This window comes from Oreochromis aureus, linkage group 15 (genome assembly GCF_013358895.1).
Source record: "Oreochromis aureus strain Israel breed Guangdong linkage group 15, ZZ_aureus, whole genome shotgun sequence".
Lineage (NCBI taxonomy): Eukaryota > Metazoa > Chordata > Actinopteri > Cichliformes > Cichlidae > Oreochromis > Oreochromis aureus.
Genome location: NC_052956.1, coordinates 16,957,971 through 16,979,712, shown reverse-complemented (window position 1 = coordinate 16,979,712; position 21,742 = coordinate 16,957,971). Strand labels below are relative to the sequence as shown.

The following is a 21,742-nucleotide window of genomic DNA, read 5'->3' as shown; positions in this document are numbered from 1 at the left end:
AATTGATAATAATGTTGTGTAAAAAGAAAAAGGGGTTTGATATTATAAATTAAAAAAAAAAAACAAACATGAATTGCATAGTTGTTCAATATTGGTTCATGCTGTTTTACACCATTTTTACTCCAGTCCTAAAATCCCATTTGTTCAGTATTTAATTAAATTTCATCACCTCAGAATAAACTCAGAGAAATTCTGCTGCCAAAAGTTCTGATTTATCTCTGTTTTAACTTGCATTATTTAACTCACATCTGCCCCTGCAGAAGTCCAGTGATCAGAGACTGTATTTAGGCCAACTGTTTTCCATGCCAAGCTGGACACTGGTCAGGCTAATCTGACTACTGGCCAGCTGTCTTTGATGGATTACAGAAACATTTACAGAAAACAAACTGCTATTCATACTGCTACTAACTTTACAAGAATAACACCTGTGACAAAGAAGATGGATGCTTATGAATCTGATTATGCAAAAATGGCATAACAGGGTGTCAAATTTAATGTGGAACAACAGTTGTTGTGAAGTGATTTCAATCTCCCATTATGTGATATTAATGCATGCACATGCAAGCCAGTGTTGCTATCTCTCCAGACCTGGCCACAAAATCAGAATCATTTTTTAGATTACACTGTACACTTCACAAAACAGGAAAAAATGCATACTCTAATGGTAAAGAAAGAGCTTGTATCCCTTTTATAAAGACACTGGAGCAGATAAGCAAGTCACAGACAGTCAAACAGGCAATGAAATGACCAGAGGTTAGGAGGATTGTATAATTGGAAAAAATGGGAAAATGTGTAAATAGTGTTGCAACTTGTACAAAGAGTCAGTAAAAGTGACTGAGAGTTTAGTTAAACTGTATGAGGAAAGAGCAGAATTTCCTGGATGATACTGACATTTGTTCTTTTGCTGTTGGCCATAATGTGAAAACAACTAAACAGATCATGTGTGATAAAAAACGTACCGGGACCTCACAAGATGACCACTAGATGTCAGTCATGTCTTGACATGATGTGGAGTGCGTTTTCTCATGATCAGTTTTTTTTTAAAAACCCACATGACTGACACCTGACTAATGATGCAAATGCTTTACCTAGCATAGAGATGTTAAATGCTTTGAAGTCAAATCCCAGTTAGATACCAGTTTGGTCATGCACAATATTTGGAATCACGAGCAGTAATCCTTAATTTTTATATCAAGTTATTTGATTTTTATTTTTTATTTGCATTTAATATGCACTGCATCAAGTTATACTGTGAGTGAGATATTTCACACCCAGACAACTTTTATGCAATAAATATGTTATAATCGAATTTGATATTTTTTTCGGAAAACCTTTTGACTACATTTAAAAGCACTATATATATATATACATATATATATAGATAGATAGATAGATATATTCCTTACATAAAAGCAGGCATGTAAGCATGTAATGATGCAACACTTCAGGTATGTTCAACATGAAACAAGTAAAAAAAGTTTTTTTTAAAGTCTCTACACTGATTCCACGTTATGAAAACATAACTTCATATCTTCTTTATACTTTTTTACACTTTTAAGTTATACATTGCAGAGAATTTTTCGAAACTAAATTTAAACCAGTCTCCAGACTTTAGTCAAAACTGTTGAGTGCCGGAGACGGGGAGAGGATGGGGGTGCAGACAGAGAGACGGGGACGTTCATAACTTTGCATTCAGCTCCACTGCTGCCAGTCAAGACCAGCATGCGTCATTATCAGACAGGGAGTGAGACCAAACCGCAAACATTTTAAAAGTAATACTATTTTAGCACAAGGATCCATCTTCGTACGCAGCAGAGCATCAGCTGCCATCATCATCATCACCACTAGCACCACCGGGAGCTCGTCCCCTGATGCCCCGTCCGTCCGCTGATCCGCACTGCTGCTGCTAGGCGTCGGGGCGCAGAGAGGGGAGGGAAAGGAGGAGGAAGAGTGGATGAGGAGTAGGAAGGAGAGGAGTGGAGGGGGGCTCGGCCGGGCTGCCCTATATGGCTGTGGATGTGCTCTCTGCTAATATCGGCTTGAGAAGCACAGCATCGCGTTTCTGCCAGCAGTCAGTGGTGGCTTCCAGAGTCTAAGCAGGCTCCTTCACAGCCATGGCTGAGGGCGGAGAAGGGGAAGATGAGATCCAGTTCTTGAGAACTGTAAGTAAAGAAAATTTCGTCGGTGCGGACAGATAGAACCAATTCACATCATACACTTCACAGTCTCCTGTCGCCAATTAACGCATTCAGAGGCAGCAGACGGCTCGTTAATTAAAGAAATCTCTTATCCGAGGGGAAATATTAGGGAAGTTTTTGTTAATGCATTGCCGGTGGTTAACTTTGCTTTCGCATATGCATGATTAATGATTGTGGAAGTTGCCGCAGGTTGCACGCTGCACCCCGCGGCCACGGCGCACCTGTCGACGTGACTGTTGATGAGGCGAATCTCAATGAGAACCGTCTGCAGGTGCAAGGGCAAAAAAAAAAAAAAAAAAAAGAAAGAAAAAAGAAAAAGGTGAACACCATCATGTCGTTTAATAACGCATTCCCTGCTCATTTTCATCCATCCATCCATCCATCATCCCTTTTTGGATTTCTCCAGAAACATTGCCCCCCCCCAACGCACACAATCAGTCGCTGCTGTTTTGACTTTGTATGGTTATATTCTTTTGCCTGGGGGAGAAGAGTTTCAATAAGTTGTGCTCACACGCAATCCACCCTCTGCGATTACTATTTTAGTTGTTTGACGCAGGTTGCTTACGGTGTAGCTGCTCTGTGTGGTTATGCACAGCAGATATCCTTGTAAATGATATGACAGCTTGTATGTTGGTGTGGTGGGAAGCGCTATCGTAGCGGTTTGACCGCGCACGTATTCTTATTATCTGTTGAAGCTTTGTGACCCTGGTGTTGCATGAGCAATAATATGACTCCCACAACATGGACAGAAGCGATGGCTACAATTTTTTTTTTTATACTTCTTTATGAGGCTTTATTTTTTTTTATTTATGTTTGAATCTCAGGAGGCATTTAGATGACTTTTTTTCTGATTTGCACATTGGAAAGAGTTTGTTTCAGTTGTTGGATATATTGTAATTGGCATAATTTCTAGTTATTGTTAGTCTACTGTCTAAATGAGAAATTTAATGAGATTATAAAGATCACAAATACTCTTGCTTGACATAACAAATAATTGTTTTTGAAGTGGTACCAAAGTGATTTACAATACATATTTTTGCTCAAGCAGCCACTGATTTCCATTCTTCTGTAATTCGTCACTGTTAATAATCCGTAGATTGACACCAAAGTTGCAGTGAATTGCAGAATGAGCTGCTATATTTAGCAAGTTAATGCTTGTTAGCTGTGACGTATTTCATAAGTCAGGCAAGTTTCAGACGACTCCTAATAGATTTTAATTTTATACCCAAATTAAATGAAAGCAACAGGATGTCAGAAAAAGTGAAGCCTCTGTAGAAATACCCCTCCAGCCACTGTAATGTAACTCTTCCATAATGTTAGATGTATTGTTGGAGACAAATTGGTTATAACTGCAGTTATAACCAATCTATCCTGAAGTTTAGTTGCTATAATATCAATCACACCTCTAGACTCTTTTATTTTCAAAGAAGGAACTTGTAGTCTTTTTCATTAGACCCTCTTTGGATCTTTTAGAATCTAGACAGTCAAGGATCGTGCTGAAACTGAGGGCTTGTTTTGAGACTTCATCCAGAGCCAGAAATATTTGGATTATGCAGCTTTCATAGCTGGTAAGATCTTTTAAGTCACATTGAGTTTAAGTGTCGTATTCGTTCGATCCATGCCCCAGAGATGGTGATATATAGATTACCTCTGGTCTATATGTCAACCCTGGGAGGTCTGTCTGATTGTGAGCAGTAGGCGGGACCTTGTTCTTAACAGCTCCCACTATTTGTGAAGCCTGTGATATGCTGACACATGCCTTTCAGATTCTGCTGTCACAATGGCATCCCAGTTATTTGATGACAACAGCGATTTGTGAGGGTGGGGGGGGTCTTCCCCGAGGTCCACAGAACCTTGTTATCAAACCTCTGTGGTGAGAGAAACGTGCCCCCACAGGAAGCCTTAAAATAAGAGCGCTAATTGAAATACACTCCATTACAAACTGTTGAACATTTAGGGATAAGCCTTTGCACAAGTGGTGTGTCTTTTGTGAAGGTAGCGGTCAAAATTTTTTAATTGATTGTTTCCAACAAGTGACATTGTAGTATGGCTTTTGTTATAGATATGGAAGGAAAATAATTACCCGACCAAATTGTTGGTATTTAGAGCTGTTATCTTAAAGAAAAACAAAACAAACCAATCATAAAAAAATAATGTAATTAAATGGACAAATGTGCAAAGTGTCCAGCTTTGGATTCATCTTGTCAGATGGTAACAGAGGCCCAGACATTGTGATTCGCTTTAAGCATCAACGCTGCTGATGTGTAACTTTGAGAAAGCTGGCAGTCATGAGAGCTTCTCTGTCAAAGGTGAAGACAGCAGTTGCTTCTGAAACTTAATATTGCACCACTGAAGCTCACTCTCAGCTTTGATTCAGGGAGATGATTAATACTCCACCTTATGATACAATGAAATTATGCATTCATTGATTAAGACCAGGCTTTCTTTGAGCGTTTCATTTAGAATAAAAGTCACTAATGTCGAGGCATTAGGTTCATGACTTGGATCGGATTAAGGTTTGTTCATTGACACTTCTCTGTTAACATATGTCAGTTAATCATTATTAAACTCTGGCCACTGGAAATACAAACAAGGACTATTTAGGTACTGATTTATGCATTTCCTTTCTCCTGAGAGCAGAGAGAGTTACAAGCAGTGTTTGTGGTAAATGACCAAACACATTATAAGCTAATTATTCTCCTAAAAGCCATCGTTTTAAAAACATATTAAGTATGCAAGCTAGATAAATTAAGGATGTATTTTAGGATGAAAGAATAATGACCCAGGTCTAATAAAAGTAGGTTCCTTCTTTCCTGGGTCTTTTACCACAGTCATGTTTATAGTCTTCAAATTCATATTAAGACCATTTGATGGAGTTTTTGCCTGGAAAAATAAATAAGTTGGAATAGTTAAACGACAAAATCTGCCAGAGAACATTATTTGTTCAGCCAGTGGCTGAAAACAAGAAGCCTGGTTTGTTTTGCTTCCAATCTGATTAAAATTTCCAACATTATCTCTGTAAAATGCACCAGTGTCACATGAGAAAGCTTGACAGGAATAGCTACAGTATCAGTTGGGTTGGGTTTAACCTATGGTCAGCTGCGGCTTTCTTTGTAGAAGTATTATTGGTATGTTTGCACTATACACACTTTAAAAAAATAAATAAATAAAACCTGTGTTGTCCAGGTGAGCTGCTGTTGCACTTTTTTAAGCCAGGTGTTTGAGGCTTGCAGTCCACCAGTAGCTCCTCTGGGCTTATTTGGAGTTTATGTTGTTCTGGCAGCCTTCTGCATACCAAGGCAAGGACTCGAGGGGTTTAAATTTAGCCTTTTTAAAGATGATGCTTCCACAGCACATATAGCTTTGCTCGCCTGGCACTAAACTAAACCACACCAGGGGCAGTGCTTCAGCGGGGGACGCACAACACCAATGGCACTTTAACACCATTTTTATGGGGATAAACTAGCATTTAGAAATCAAATGCTTAAACCACATAGTAATATACAGCATTTTCTGAAGCTTAGTGTGTCAAAGTAATGGACAGTGTCACTGTTCTTTCAGGTTTCAAATCAAACGTGTTGATAGGTGCTGGTTGAAACATTTTGAGTAGGTTTGCAGAAAATATGCACTGAGCTTAGTCCAAGACTTAAAGCTAAATTCCTCAAAGGGGAAAAATAGTCTAAAACTAGGTTTAATCCATGTCTGATAATCTGAGCTTTTAAATTTAAAGTGAGTAAATAATTACCAGATTACATCTTGGAGGATCTCTTGATGTACAGTAAGAGTAACTGTTTGTGGTGCTTAATGAGTGGGGTAGAGTGCACATAACATTTATTCTTTTTCTAGAGTGGTTTTGCATCAACTCTTTAGTATGGAAGCCTGTTTCCGCCACTAAAGAAAAAAAAAAAGGATCCATAACTCGAAATTTCGAGTTATTTTCTCGAAATTTTGAGAAAAGTAACTTGAAATTTCGAGTTAGCGCTGCCAATCAGTAATCTACGTGAATGACGTCATTTCCTTGTTACCCGGAAGCTGAAGCCCTCAGGTACAAATGCTACAGCCAGTGTTGCCAACTTAGCGACTTTGTCGCTATATTTAGCGAGTTTTCAGACCCCCTAGCGACTTTTTTTCTAAAAAAAGTTGCTAAAAAAAGACATGAAAGCGCATATCGCTTTTACTCTCAACAAGCAGCGGGTGCTGTAACGCAGTCAGTTGTTCTTTTACTCTTTTACTCTTATGCTGTTTTGTGGATCACAAGGTTTAAAACTACTTATAAACACACACACACACAAAGTAACTCCACCAGAGTGCCTATTTCGGGTCACTTTTGCCGGTCGAAGCCGGAAGGAGCAGGGTTGGAATTGTGACATTAAAAAAATCAATAATTGCTAAAAGAAATTTAATTTTTAGTTCTAAATAAATTCTAACTGCATTTAGGACGTTTTTTACTTACTTTATGTCTCTTCCACGATGTTATTTCTCTCCAACAACATAGGTTACAATGATATTAGCATGACCAATTATGCAAATTAGGCGATGACGTCATTTAGCGACTTCTAGCGACTTTTAGGACAACCAATAGCGATTTTCCTTACTGAGGAGTTGGCAACACTGGCTACAGCTAAGCTACCGGTATTACAGCCAGTCATGAATGCACAGATTGCTGAGTATTTTCAGCGTCGCTTCAAAAATGATGAAATCCTTGTGTTATTTGCTGAATCACATGGCATTACTATCAGCAAACGTACTCGCGAAAGCGCCAATTTGTTGCGATCCGGTTTTGGGTGCGCGTTACTTTGCGCCATATGCTTCCGGGTAACAAGAAAGTGACCTCATTCACGTAGATTACTGATTGGCAGAGCTAACTCGAAATTTCGAGTTATTAACTCGCTTTTGAGTTATTAACTCGAAATTTTGAGAAAAGTAACTCAAAATTTCGAGTTATGTTTCTCCAAATTTTGAGTTATGTTTCTCGAAATTTCGACTTATGTTATGGATACTTGTTTTTTGTTTTTGTTTTTTTTAGTGGCGGAAACGGGCTTCCATACTTTAGGGTTAGGTATTTGAATATGAAAATCCGTTTCAGGCAACGTTAAAATGAAATCCTGTAATCTTGAAAATGGCATTTTAGTGCTGAGCAAAGATGAAAATGCAACGATATAATTTGCGTGTTTAATTTTCACACCTCTTTATGAACATTTTATGTATCTTACAGTTAAAAAGTTATAATCTTTGAAGTTATAAGCTGCCATACTTTGGGAAATATTCGGATGTTTTGTCATTTAAAAAAAAAAAATTAAAATACAACAGTGCAATTTCATTCACCTTTTTTGCAAGCAGATGCAGTTTCTGACTACTTCACTATGGAAATGCTTGCTGAATGTTTAATAAATTGCATTGTGTGTATGTAAACCATTTAACTTTCCATTTTAATATTTGAATATTGTTTCTAAGACTCTATTTGAAAATAAAGTGTAAACAGCTTTTCCTGTTTCATGTAATATGAATACAGAATAATGGCGATTATTGCATTTTCCTTTTTTTTTTTCTTTTTTTTAAAATAACACACGTAAATGTGGAAATACAGGTGTGCTACTATGAAATTCCATTTTCTTTTTTAGTTTATTATGGTCCTGCATGGCTTCCATATCTGACAGTAAATTAAGTGTAATGCCGTTCAACTCTGATTTCAAGCTGCTCACAAACTAAACTGGAGAAAAATGAGACCACATATTCTGTCTTGCATGTCCCCATAACTAATAATGAATCATTTCACAGAGGCAGCTTTGCATTTATAGCAGATGACTAAATCTAGCATAGCCAGCAATACTGAAAAGTAATGGGCATGGTAAAATTTCCATATCATGATTCTGCAAGGGTCCACTGAACGTGTGAGAGCAAGACTTCATGCAGACATCTGTGCGCCCGCCAGTTTTTTGTGACCGTTCGGGATGTGTCCACAGAGACATAGCACTACAATGCATGAACTATGCACTTCAAGCGGGCTTCAAAGAAATATAACAGGGCTGACTACTCATACACGGCAGAATATAAGCGGCACTGCAGCCTGATTGAAGGATTGAGCATGTTGCTCAATTTGGCGCCCTTGCAAAGTTTGTCTCTCTAATAAGATATGGAGTGTTGTCCTGTGGCCTCAGGTGAACCTCCCTGAGCTTGATCTAAATTGAATGAGAAGGATTTCCTCTGTATTGATTGAACACGCTGTGATGGCAAAGCAACAGCGTGTTCTCTGGCAGGTCCAGTTCTTTACAGTCATCAGAACTGAAGGACAGCGAGGCTGCTGCCATCCTCGTCATTTACACAACCTTGACGTAATGGTCGTGCACTAACTCTTCTCCATGCTTTAGATTTCTACATGCAAAACTAGGGGTGTGACTGGGTGGCCCTGTTTAACTGAACAATAAATGAATTGGTCACACAAGATGATATAGATATAAGCTCATGTGGAGTTGCATTAGCAGGAAAATGTCTATCTTTCATTGTTCTTCTGTTTGCTAAAGCTAGTGATACCTAATCTTCTCATTATTCACTTTCCAGCCATTTTAACTGGTGCTGAACAGCTTATGTAATGCCCATAAAACATGAAGGAGGGAGGGAAAGGCTCTTGTCTCTTAACCCAGTGTGAGGCTTTTGGGTATGCCTTCACCTGGAGGCCTTATGTAAGTGTTCATTCCCAAAAAGCTGCATATAAAATTGAAGGTAGTTCTTAACTTCAAAACAGTCCCCTTTCATATTTTGTTTTTGCTTTTGACACAGCTATGCCTTGTTTTGCTATCCCACAAAAATGCTGTCCCCATAGGATGTAACCAGTTAAATGAGCAAACATTATACAGTCATAATCAATAATTCTCTCTAAATTCACTTATAGAGCAACATAATTTCAACCTACATGCCTTAAGTTTCATATCCCAGCCAGGAATCCAAGCAAATGTAGTCTGTGTCTTGGATAGACTGTTCAGTTTCAGCTTCAGACGTTGTGCAGCAAGTTGCTGTGGGGGTCCAGGTAGAGTCAGCATGCGAATCCCAGTAGGCGCAGCAGCAGCGTGAGCGGACTCTCAACCTAAATAATTACCTTCATTAATCAACAGAGGACAGCAAAAGGTGCAGCCACCGAGCCTCTTAAACTTTAAGTGTCTCTTAGGTCATGTAGTTCATTTTCAGTTAAGCCCAGCACAGTTTAGCTTTTTGTTACATCTTTGGCCACAATGGTGTTTCCTACAAGAGCCAGTTAACATCTTTTTACCCTTTAAAAGGTAAAAGTGGATTAATTAAGGCTTCAGAAGTGTATCTTCTCAGTTTTTTTTTCTTTTCTTTTTTCTCCAAACTATGGTCCTACAAGAACACTTCATACGGTGACTGTTTTAGTTGTTTTGCATGAGAGATTTATATGCCCCCCCAGCCTGGAGTGGAAGTGGCACTGAAGGTAGTAAGACTGAACTAAAACAAGCCAAACTACCAAACAATAAACTGTACATCATGATAAAACTCCTTTGAGATGAGCAGAGCTGCAGATTCAGGTGCCAGTTAATTATTTTCTCTTTGCCATTTGACACAAGTTCTTTTTATAGGAGCTTTAAGTGTGCTGAGTATATAAGCATTTTTACAGGGACACCTTGGCATACAGTCAGTTGGGTGCCAAGTGCATTTTACAGTAGTAAAAAAGTTCAAGGACTCATTTCCACGTCCTTTTTTTTTTCTTTTTCAAATGAACATGACAGAAATAGAAATATTGTATTGTTTACATTACTGATCCCACCATTTAATAGCATTTTCAGATGTTCCACTGTTTTAGAAATAATTATTATGTTTGTCATGTCGCTAGTAATTCTCTCATCGTCAGTTTTTCAGTGAGCTCAGTGACATCCTAACTTCTATTTGTTGTGTGCATCCAGCCATGGCAGGTGCAGTGTAGAAATGACATCTTGCAGCAGGATGGATTTGGAAATCATGTCTAGCCTTTGTGCGGAGGGAGGTTTACCCTGTCTCAGACTGCTACTGATCTATAGCAAAACGCTTAAATGCTCAATGATTTTATCCTGTCACGTCTTCTATTGAGCCACAGTTGTCCAGTCTGTCGGAGGAATTAAAATTTGACCTTTGTGAAATGTGTTCTGAAGAAGCAGTATTTGCCCTAACATGTGTGAGGCTATAATAGCATCAGAGCTAAAGTTTGCATCAAATTTGACACACTCAGTGCTGACAGCTTGTGGACTAAAACGCCTGATGCTATAGGCCAGGAGCTGAGTGCTTAGAGGGATCAAAGAAGGCTAAAGTCAGTCTCAGGTGAATGTCTTCTCTTTACCTGATATCTGCACTTCTTTCTGTCTGGTTCTCAGTTCACGAGCACACACACACACACAATCTTCTCACAGCCCACTACACTTTGCCTGTGTCCACTCTGTCTCATCAGACAGGATGATAGACCGAGAGACTCCCCAGTTCCATCTCAAGCCTCCCCCCTCGATTTTTCAGCGCTTCTGCTGAGGTGGACGTCTCGGCCTTGCACGCATGGTGGCCTCTATTATTTGAAGCTGCTCTAAAGCAATATGCATACAAACTAAGCCAAGAAAATCCAATTTGTTATGAGGACACCATATAAATCTTGGAGTCTGTGATCCATGGCAGTGTACCGCCGGGCAAAACCTGCCTGACTGCAGAATTTTCTTTCATTTTTAAAAAAATATAGAGCTTAGATGTGTGGTGCATTATTCATTTTGAGCCATGATGTTATCTCAGGTATTCACACAAACTTGCATATGAACACCTACACATATAAAAAGACTTTAATATGTATCCAAGTTAAGCGTGACAGTGACGGTACAATATAAAATGCATCTTCAGTGACAAATCAGTGTGTAGCTCCTGAGGCCTGGGAGATTCGTATTTTGTTTTTGGTTTTTTTTGGTTTTTAAACATGTGCTGAGGACATGTTTCATAAAAAAAGACTTTCCTCAAGGATTTTCCAAGACTGTCAGATAAGTTCAAACTATATTTTGTGATATTTTCTTAAGGGTTAGTTTGTTTGTGAAAATCCCCATGGCAGTAATTATAGATGACAACAAGAACAAAATAAATGATGTATTGATTATACATGACATCAGCCTTTCATTGTTTTCTACAAATGCCAAAAGCCTATATAAGTTTAATTGATTATTATTTAAAAAAAAGTGTTTCAGTTTCCTCTGTAGTTTACTGAGTGTAAAAGTTGTTATTGTAGAAGCTATTAAAATTAATCTTCCAGTCATAATCCATAATCTGTCGTAATCCAGACAGATCCGTTGTTTCTCTAGTGGAAAGAGAGAGATGGGGGAAAGTTTTCACCTTCAGCCACTTGAAGTGTTTGACAGATAAACTATAATGCTTTTCTTCTCTTTTTTTATGGCTATGAATACTATTATAGATTTAAAACAATCAGCTCAGCATTATATGTAAAAACACCAAAAATGGATAGAGCACTCCTGCTACTATATGATGTCAGTGAGAGTGGCTATCGTATCATCACCTCAGGAACACAGCTTTGGCTGTGTAAACAGATGTTCCACCCAGCTGCTGTTCAAACCCTCTGCTTGTAAGAATCGGCCAATCAGAAGAAAGTTGGCTTAAAGAGAGGGTCGCATTAAAGGTAGAGGTTCTAAAGCAGGTTATTACAGACAGATTGATTCATATCTTGTATATGACTATTACTCACAGTGGTTTACACATTTGATTGGCAAACAAAAGGTTCCCAAGGTGGGGGAACAAATCTTTTTCATGGTTGCATCAGGAATGGCCTCTGGTCTAAAACATCTGTTGAGTCAAACATGCGGTGTGACAAGGGAGCAGCTGAAAGTAACTATATACCTACATCCAATATGGCACTAATACATTCAAGAATTCAAAAAATTGACCTGTAAATGGGCTTTCTATGAAGAGAATTTATTTTATTTTATTTAAAACTGTTATAAGGCTGAATTGGAAACTATCTTGAATAAGTTGAATGCCGAGTGGTTGTTTTTGCTGACTATTGTTTCTGTACTTTGGGACTCGTTATTGTGCAGTATAACTCTTTCCTAATGTTGTGTCGGGCTGTAAAAGTGAAACCTCGTCTTAGCCAGCTTTTCTTAAAAATGGCTGCTACCTGTAACAAAGGTTAAATATAAATGAAAAACAACACTTTTGCCTAGTGTGAGAATTTCAGGGTTTATTTTATAGGCCAGTAGATGGTAGAGGAGAAAAAGGTGAAACTTAGAGTTAAATCCAAACCGACTGAGTTCAGGGCCCCGCTACACATTGTCAAGAGAAGTGAAATTAGACAAGGTACAGCAGGACTTGCCTGTCAAACAACGAGATGACTGAGAATTGACAGGAGGGCTGGAGCAGTAAGCGACTACACAGGAAGGCTGACTGCAAAGGTCAATGTTTCTCCCTTATATTTAGGAAAAACGCATTATGCTTTCTGTCAATGTGAAATGTTAATAATTTACATAGAGTCCTGCTCAGCGACTATAAATTATTCTGTACTTTTTTATGCTGAATGATTTTGTTTGTGCTCTGAGGCTGAATGTGTGTTTTGTTAAGAGATTTATAAGTAATGGCAGAAGGCAGGCTAGCTTTTGTTGTTAATGACTCAAAACATTGACTGACGGAGTGTAACAGCTACTGCTGCTCACACACAAACTTGCATAGATGATGAATTGTTATTGCAGGAGGGAGAGCTGTGGACTTCTGTGGAAGATTAAACATCTGAAATGAAAGGACAAAAATATCTTTCTTGGACAATGCTGTCATTTATTTGTCTTTTGTTTTGTTTTTTTAACAAAACACCTTACTTGTAATGAGTATGCTTTGCATGACAAGAATAACTATTAAATAAATGTAAGATCAAATCAATAACTGCTGTGGGATATTTCCAGCTTTCTCTGTCTACTAGCACAAATCCTAATCCCTGACTAGTTCTCTGAATAGAAGGCTTTGTTAAGAAGTTCAGCTGTTTCTCAACCAGTTTTCTATTTCATATGGCCACTCTGAATAACCACCAACTGGGATGAGATATGTGTATGACCCTCCTGACCTTAAATTTAAAAATACCAACACTGTAATTGAAAAGTACTTAATCGTTATTAAAATACATTTCAGTATTGCGCCACTCCTGCCCTATTTCTTTATGTTCTCTCAGACAAGCTTTCTTGTTATTTCTTTGCATAGTCTTCAGGAAAAGTTCTCCAGGACATTCAAACATTCAAAGCTCTTCTTTAGATGTTGACTGGCTTTGTTCCATTTTCTGTCAAGATGATCCCATACTGCTTCAGTAATATTGAGGTCTGGGTTCTGGTGAGGCCAATCCATAAATGAATGTTTGTGTTATTTCTTTTTTCTATCTAGGTATGCTTCTGTTGCACTAACAGTGTGCTTGGGATCATTGTCATGCTGAAAAATGAAGCCGTTGTCAGTCAGACGCTGTGTGGTAATGGGTGGTGGATCAAAATCTGATCCTACTTTTCTTTGTTCGAAATTTCATTCGTTTTGACAAGATCACCCAAACGATATCGCAGAATATAAATCAGTGGATTCCAGGTTTTATACGTGTGTGAGATTCACGGATGGAGCGATTTCATGAATCTTATAGCCAAATAGCTTTTCAGATGTGAATGGTGTTATACCATCATGTTTTGTTTTTTTTGTTTTTTTGCTTTGTTTGATATTTGCAAGAGTTGGGCATACTGTAATTAGACCATTTATATAATTCTTAAGTATGAAGACAGTCAAGAGTGAATTGGGCTTCAATTCATCATTTATTCCTTAAGATAGACCAACTACCTAAAGACTGTTGCATCTTTGTCTCAATAGAGAAGCTACAGATATAATATTGCAGCTGACTGTTCTGATAAAGTTCAGTTTGTCTCAAACAAAAATTGAGGCAGAGCAGAAAACAGGCTGTGGCCTAACCTGACGTACCTCGCCCATTAACCAGAAACACTGTGAGTCTTTGACTTGGGTCATTAGCTCTCATTCAGTGCAGAAGATTATTTCTACCTTCAGGGGGATCTTGGCTTTTGAAAAATGCTCATAAAGCTACAGTAAAATATCAGATTACTAATTTATCAGGTACTCAGTACTCCTGTCTTCTTCAAGTACTATTTCTCACTGCCACTACACTCTGTCAGGCTTTTCTCTTATCATTTTCTTTTTTACCCAAGGCTCTACAAGGTTATAAAAAATTAACATAAGGTTGGGAGATTGTGAAAAATATCCCCATTTATAGTGAAGTACTTGGAGTTGACTGATCAGTCATGAATGAAAGAATCTTTAGATCTGAAAAGCAGTTGTTTATGAAAAAAATCTTGTTTTTCCATATCAGAAACTCAGATATCAGATCCATATCAGATAGGCATCAACATCAATCTATATCAAGCTTATCAGGTTGTAGTTCTCACACATCTACACTGTATCTGCTTTGCTCTCCATGTTGTTAGCTAAGCTTCACTAAAAACTCGTAGCTCAATCTGTACTTAGCACCCTGCCTGACATTTATGAGAAACACGACTCCCGAGCAGACAGGGCAATTTTGACAGACTACCCACTGAGGCAGTGTGAACAAGGAGACGAATGTGCTGGAATTTCCTTGATTTCCTTACATTTCTAACCGTCAAAGCCTGTCTGTGTTGTTCTCCACTGAACGTGTGCAAAGCCTGCATATCAAAATAGAAACACTGAGGGATTGAACAGATTCACCTTTTCTCAAGTTCACATTGGTGGCAGCGCCGGGCGAGTTGTGGGAGTTTATTTGGCATGCTGGAGCATGGGGAGTTCTCGGGTTTCAGTTGGTGGATGCATCAGGCAGCGCACACACGCCCACCTGTTGCTGTCTGTTGAGCCAGGCTGGCTGTTCAGTTATTGAAGTAGAAGAAGAAAAAGAGAGTAGGAAATGCTGCAAGTCTGATAGAGTCAACACAGTTCCAGTGGTTATACAAGGAAATCTCTAACCAGTGTAAGAAACGATTTTGTATTTGTTAGATTGGAGATGTGTCAAAGTCACAGGATTCAGAGGACGGGTGGGGTTGGTTTCGGTGTGGGCAGGGTCAAGTTCCCGCTCTACACTTGAAAGCTGAGGAAACAGCCACCCAACCCTCATTTACCTCCTCCTGCTACAGGACAGGGCCCTATACATAGTAATGATTCTGGTCTTTAGCTGTCTAGCAGATGGTCACACTGCTTCTACAGGGATCACTTTGCCTTAGATTCACCAGATTCTCTGGCTTGGAATCAAGTCAAGAGTGCAGAGACAGACAGAAAGTGTCTTAAAGTGTCTTGGCTGTGGCCACACATGGCCATTTCATTACATTTGGGAATCTGATCATAGCGATGGGATTTTTACGGGAGAAATCCACTCCTTAAAGTGTCCCCTGTCGTTGTTTTTATTTAGAACCATGTTGGCTTTATCGTCCATTCTGCTCTTCCTCCTGTTGCTTCACACTGCTCAGATGACAGTTTGTCATCCAGTTTATGCAGATTCCTGATCTCAGTGCAACTCTGACCACTTCTGGTTCTAAAGCAACACTATCAAAGTGAAGCTGGCTCTGGAAGACACTGTGGTTGTCTGTTTTTATTGATTTCAAATATGCACAAATCCGTAATAGTTGTCCAGTTTTCAGTGCAGGAGTTTCAACTTGTATTGCAACTTTTTTCCTACTAACAAACAGAAAATTTCACTAAAAAGTCATCTGTGATTTGGTCATAGTCAAGTCACCCTAGGGTAAATATAGTATGCTGGTAATGGTGCCAGGCCTCATTGGTTTCATAAGGCCACCAGAATTCCAAACAGCTGAAAAGAAAGAGCCGTATTTACTTGATTTTAAAGAGGTGACAAGTCTTGGGGTCATCCTGTGGCCATATTGAGTTTCTCTATCTGTAGCCTGTAAGAGCAAACTGTGTTTCCTCCATCACACTACTACAAAGAAAGCTGCAGCATTGATTCTGAGCCAATACTGATGCTTTCTGCTATCAGTAATCACCTCCCTGAAGCCCACACTTGGATTGCGGGTTTTTAAAATGATGCCCATGTGCGGTACTGTGCCAGTTTGACCACCTATTTATTTCACCATGACATTTCACTGGATTGTTTCACTTGGACCTTACAGAATGACCAAAATATATTTTAAAACCGCAACTTTGGCTTTTTAAAAAAATAATTCTTAAAAATTCAATTGTTACTTTGTTTATTCATTAATTTCTGACATTGTTTTAGCTGTATTTCAGTGGTGGGGAGACGTTAGAAATTGTCTTTCTTTGTGTTTAAACTTAAAGTTGGTGAAATGTACTTGCTGCCATTTAAGGTCAACTAATCCAGTTGCTGCTCATGTGGATCAAAGCCTCCGGTAGTATTAAAGTCACTGGTCAGTGTTTCACGAGACCAGCAGCCAGCAGAGTGGTGTTTACCCACATCAATATATAATGCACTGTGCAAAAGTCTTGAACAACAGCTCATTTCTTTATGTTTTGCTTCCAAGGAGATACTTTATTGTATATTTTTGTTCTTCAAACTAGTCTTGAGCTTTTTGAAGGTCTTTAACCCTTTCGTGCATGAATTATGACAACCTCAATCAGGATTTTTTTCTTAAGTATTTTTTTATTCATCTTTAGGCATGACAAACAATTTTTGAACTTCATTTTTTAACATGTACTTTTCAAAGAGTTTGTTACATGTCCACTTAGGTGGACAACATACGTTTTGACTTATGAATTTGGTATTTCCAAGGATACCATATACACTGGCACAAATACAAGAAAACAGCCTTTGAATAGCTATCCACTGTAGTGACCACTATCCGTGAAAGGGTTAAAAAGGTTTTTTTCTTTGGATTTTGGCTGTGGGGGGTTTTTTTCTTGTAGCTGACCATTTTCAGAGGAATTATTTTGTTGTTGTTCTTTTGTTTTTGTTAAGCTGTTTAACCCTAACCTATGAATCATTCATGCACAAAAAGGCACCTAACTCAAGGGATGGACCAGTGTTGTTTACACATAATAGACAACTTGGCAAGGAACCAATTTTAAATTGTGTCCTTAGGCACTTTATTACAAAAACACAATTTGTTGCCATTTCCATGAATCTTCAAAAAAAATCTGCAAAGAAGCTATTTGGTTACATTTCAGCCAGTGGTGTTGGAAATTTTCTCAATATTAATTGAAATATGACTACAGAAAAGAAATCCAGGTTTTAATCCACCATAAGGAAAGCATATTAATGGGAACAGTTTTGTATTTTAAGCATGACAAAGATCCCAAACGTATTGCCTCTATGCGATAACAGCTTATGTGGATAAACAAATACACAGCTGAAGAGTCTCAGTCATGGATTGGCCTCCTCAGAGCACAGACTTCAACATGATTGAAGCAGTGTGGGATCACGTTCTCATGACAGGGAACAAATGGTAAATGGTAAATGGCCTGTATTTATATAGCGCTTTTTGTAGTCTCTAAGGACCCCAAAGCGCTTTACATATCCAGTCATTTACCCATTCACACACACAACAAATAAAAAGACTACTTAAATAAATTTAAAAAAAATTGTCTAAGGGAGTTCAGACTGTGTTGAGGTTTAAGGACCATGTTCAAGCTTATTGGAATTGTTTTTGCCTTGTATACTGTATTTCCTGCTGATTGCTGTAGGCTACCTGAAGAGCCTGTTCTAGCCTTTGACACATTTTTTCATGGTGGAAGTTTGGAAGTAAACACACCTGGTGTGCAACAACCAGTTTAATTGAACTGGAAAACCTTTAAACAAACAGCCAGGTGAACCGTTCTCCTGTTCATTTTATTTATGTATTTATTTATTTTAAATAAGGTAAGTGAACTGGCTCTGGCCATATATTTAGTATGCAGACATTAAAGACTATTGATTCATGCAAATCCAGGCCTATTACTCCGTTGGGCCCATCTTTGATATATGAATACCTCCTATATGTAGATGCCAGAAAGAGTAAGACTAATATGAAACACAGCTTGACTTTGAACCTTTACAACCTTGTTTTAACATTTTACGTCTGCTTAAAACAACTGACAGATTTGTCATTAGAGAAAATAGCTCCTGAAAGACGCATGCTTTCGGTTGTTTCCAATTCATTTTTATTCATAGAGCAGTGTGAAATTACCGACTGGAGACAAATTTCTCCTATATTGTAGGATTTGTATGAGCTGAAATTGAATGCTTTGTGCATCAAGATTATTCAGCAACTAAAAACCCCACTTAAATGATTTTCCATGCTAGGGCTTTTATTTTGCAGTCACACCAAATTCCCTATGATTTAGGCTCCAATGTGCCGTTATTTGAAATATTGTTAGGGTCTGTTATCTTGCCTCCTGAGTCTGTGGCTGCTGTACAGCCTGTATCGAAATCTATTGAATTAATACTGCTGTGAAGGAGGTGGGAGCCAGAACCATGGCAACCATCAGCTCAGATTAGTGTGGGACGTGAGCTGGCAGGAGACATGCACACACCACACATACTATACACTTGCATACACAAACAAATCAATATCCGTGCATGCCTTGCCAAATAGAGCCTGCCCGCTCTCCACTCTAACAGATACAGATGTTCATTTGTTGTGCTGATTGAGTTGAGGTCTGTTTTTTTTTTTGTTTTTTGTTTTTTTCACAGCAATACCAGAATCTGTGTAAATGATTTAGAAATGATATCACTTAAAACTGGTTGCCCTCAGTACTTTGATTAATGTAGTTTATCTCCTTTTCTGTTGTTGAATTGAACAAAAGGGGTGCTCCAATGCAAGCTTTGAGAGGGTAGTCATCAGCAAGCTCCCAAACTCCCAAAACAACTGGACACTGGATACTGGACATCAGGCTGGTACTACCAGCACTTTATTACAACGCACTAACAAGCCATCTTCAAAAAGTTCAGTTCCTCTATGCCCATCTCCTACAATGTTAATAACTGGTGATTCAATAACATGGAATATCCATTCAAAGTCAGTTAGAACCTACTGTTTTGCAGGAGCAACAGTCACCAACATAATTAACAAGATCCCAAGTTTGTTGCATAAACATCCCACGGCTACGTGGTGTGTTCTAACATCAGCAGTCAGAGCTACTGAAACAGGATTTTACATGTCTCTTTAACTTACGTGAATATTATTGTGAAAATCTTTCTAAAGTTCCTGTTTTGTTCCAGTGTTGGGTGATGGTGTTGGCTAGTTCTCCAGATTCCTCTGGAAAGATTTTAAAACTTCATCTGTATCACTTCCTTGAAAAGTTTCTGAAAGTTCTGCTTTTGAAAATCACTAATAAGTCAGATATTTGCAAGACTTTTAATTTGCACTTAGTTTTAGCTGGACTATCGTGTATATACACTTGTTATCTAACGCTATAGAGATTGCGTTAGATAACAAGTGTAGCTTTAATATCGGAAAAGTTTTTCTTTTACTTTGATTAGCAATAGGGAAGTCTACAGTAAACTGGCCACCTTAAACCCAAAGAAATCTAACACCATCTTTCTTTACCTTAATGCTGCCTATAACTCATATTCTTGATTTAACAGTTGCTACAGGCTACTTTTTGACCTTCCCCAAGGGACCCATTTCTCCTCCTAAGATGGACCAGGGATCTTTTATTTGTTAAGCAAATGTCTAAGACATTGCAAAGTGGAGCTACTTAAGACTTGGTACAGGCAAAAATCCCAAAGTGTTGAATGCTGCACAGGTGCTCCTACTCCATAAATGTGGTAATAGTGATTTGAATAATTATCCCCAATACCCCAATCTCAAAACTGTCTTGCCAAGCCAAAAGCAAAGAAAAAAAGTCATTACTTATTATTGCCAATGAATACCTTTTATGATAGAATTCAGGCAGTTTCTTCCAAGGATTTCAGGTCAAGTCCATTTACCTTTCATACAGGTGTTCCACAGGGACCCATTCTGGGACCTTTCTTATTCACCCTGTACACAAACAGTATTATCTCTGCCTCCCAAAACTGTAATGTATATTTCTATGCAGATGACACTGTTTTATATGCCACTGGCTCTTCTGTTGATCTGGCCATTGAAAATATACAGTCTCCTTTTGAAGCTTTTTAGAAATCTCTTATCACATATGAATTTGTTTTAAACTCTGAGAAAACTAAGTGCTTGCCATTTATAAGGACCCCTGAAACTATCCAGCCTGTAGAGGCTAAATGCTACACTCACTTTTCAAACTCATGTGGAACACCTATTAGGAAAATTAAAGACAAAGATTGTATTTTTATAAAAGATGGATCTTGCTCTGATTTGTTTTTTGTTTTGGTTTGTTTTGGGTTTTTTTTTTAATGCTAACTCTCTTCTGTTACACATACATTAATATCTAAAAAAAAAAAGAAAGAAAAAGAAAAAAGAGTTCTTTAGCATTTCAGATAACGCTCATGTTTATCTGAAATCTGTTTGACTATGACTCTAAAAACCAAAGGTGCAGTGAATTGGAGTATTTCAATGCTAGGTCAGCAAGATATCCAGTTTTTATTTTGGGTGGATTAATTTAAGTACATTTTTGGCTTTAACCCTTCTTTTTCTTCTGGCAGGACGATGAGGTGGTGCTCCAGAGTGTGGCCACCATCCAGAAGGAGCATCGTAAGTTCTGCCTGGCCGCCGAGGGACTTGGAAACCGTCTATGTTACCTGGAATCAACATCTGAAGCTAAGGTGAGGATGCCCCACAGCTTCGTTTGTTGTGCTACTGAAGAGCTACTAAAGAAATTTTAGTACTAAACAATTCCTTTAAAAAAAATGGTAAACACTGTCTTTAAACTAAAAACATACCATAGCTCTAATAGATGAGCTGCAGAACTTTTTCTTCACATTACTTGCCATGTTCCAAATGTGTTCAGTGAAACTAGATGTTATTTAATGCTGTGAGGAATAAATTCGAAACTCTGCATAGCAAATCTGATGTTGTTTGCATATGTGGAATTGCATATTAAGCTAAAATTCACATTAGCTCCTTACATTCAGAGTTGCCTCCCAGCAGTTGACCTGTGCAATTGCCTTTTGATTGAAAGTGTTCGCCTACTTCAAACTGGTCTGAAAAATTGAAAAATTTCAGTGTAGTTACCCGGTTTTTCTTTCCGCTTAAACGAGGCAGTTGCAGGTCTCATTTTGACTGTATTGTGACTGAGCCATCATGCAGGCCTGGAAACCAAGCAGCAATCCCCTGGAAAACTGCAGTTGCTAATGTGTATTCCCTAGCCAGGTTGCATGCGGTGGCTGGAAGTTCCTGGCTATCGATAGGTGAAAGTTGTTGCCCCACCAAAAACCTCTTTGTGATTGCTAGCGAACTGCATGTTCATCTATAGTTTACATGGAAAACACTGGCTTGTCTGCAAACACTTGCTAACTACTTGCCGAGCAGTAGTCTGATTTCACTACCACTAGCATCGTGCTGCAACCAGTTTAACTTGGTAACAGCAAGCAACCTCTAGCAACCACTTGTCAACTGCTTGGGAAATACATTTTCTATCTTAGCAGTAGATCGTTGCCAGGGGATTGCTGACTGGTTTCAAGGACT

The 21,742-nt window shown here is 38.5% G+C and overlaps 1 protein-coding gene across 1 annotated transcript in view; it reads left to right on the top strand.

Moving 5' to 3' along the window:
- Positions 1-1,652: 1,652 nt before the first annotated feature.
- ryr3 (ryanodine receptor 3) overlaps positions 1,653-21,742 on the top strand; it is a 116,391-nt gene continuing 96,301 nt past the window's right edge. The window contains exons 1-2 of the mRNA XM_039598692.1: positions 1,653-2,162; positions 20,761-20,880. Coding sequence (XP_039454626.1) covers positions 2,115-2,162; positions 20,761-20,880 — 168 coding nt within the window. The 5' untranslated portion in view covers positions 1,653-2,114. The remainder of the gene's footprint in view (positions 2,163-20,760; positions 20,881-21,742) is intronic.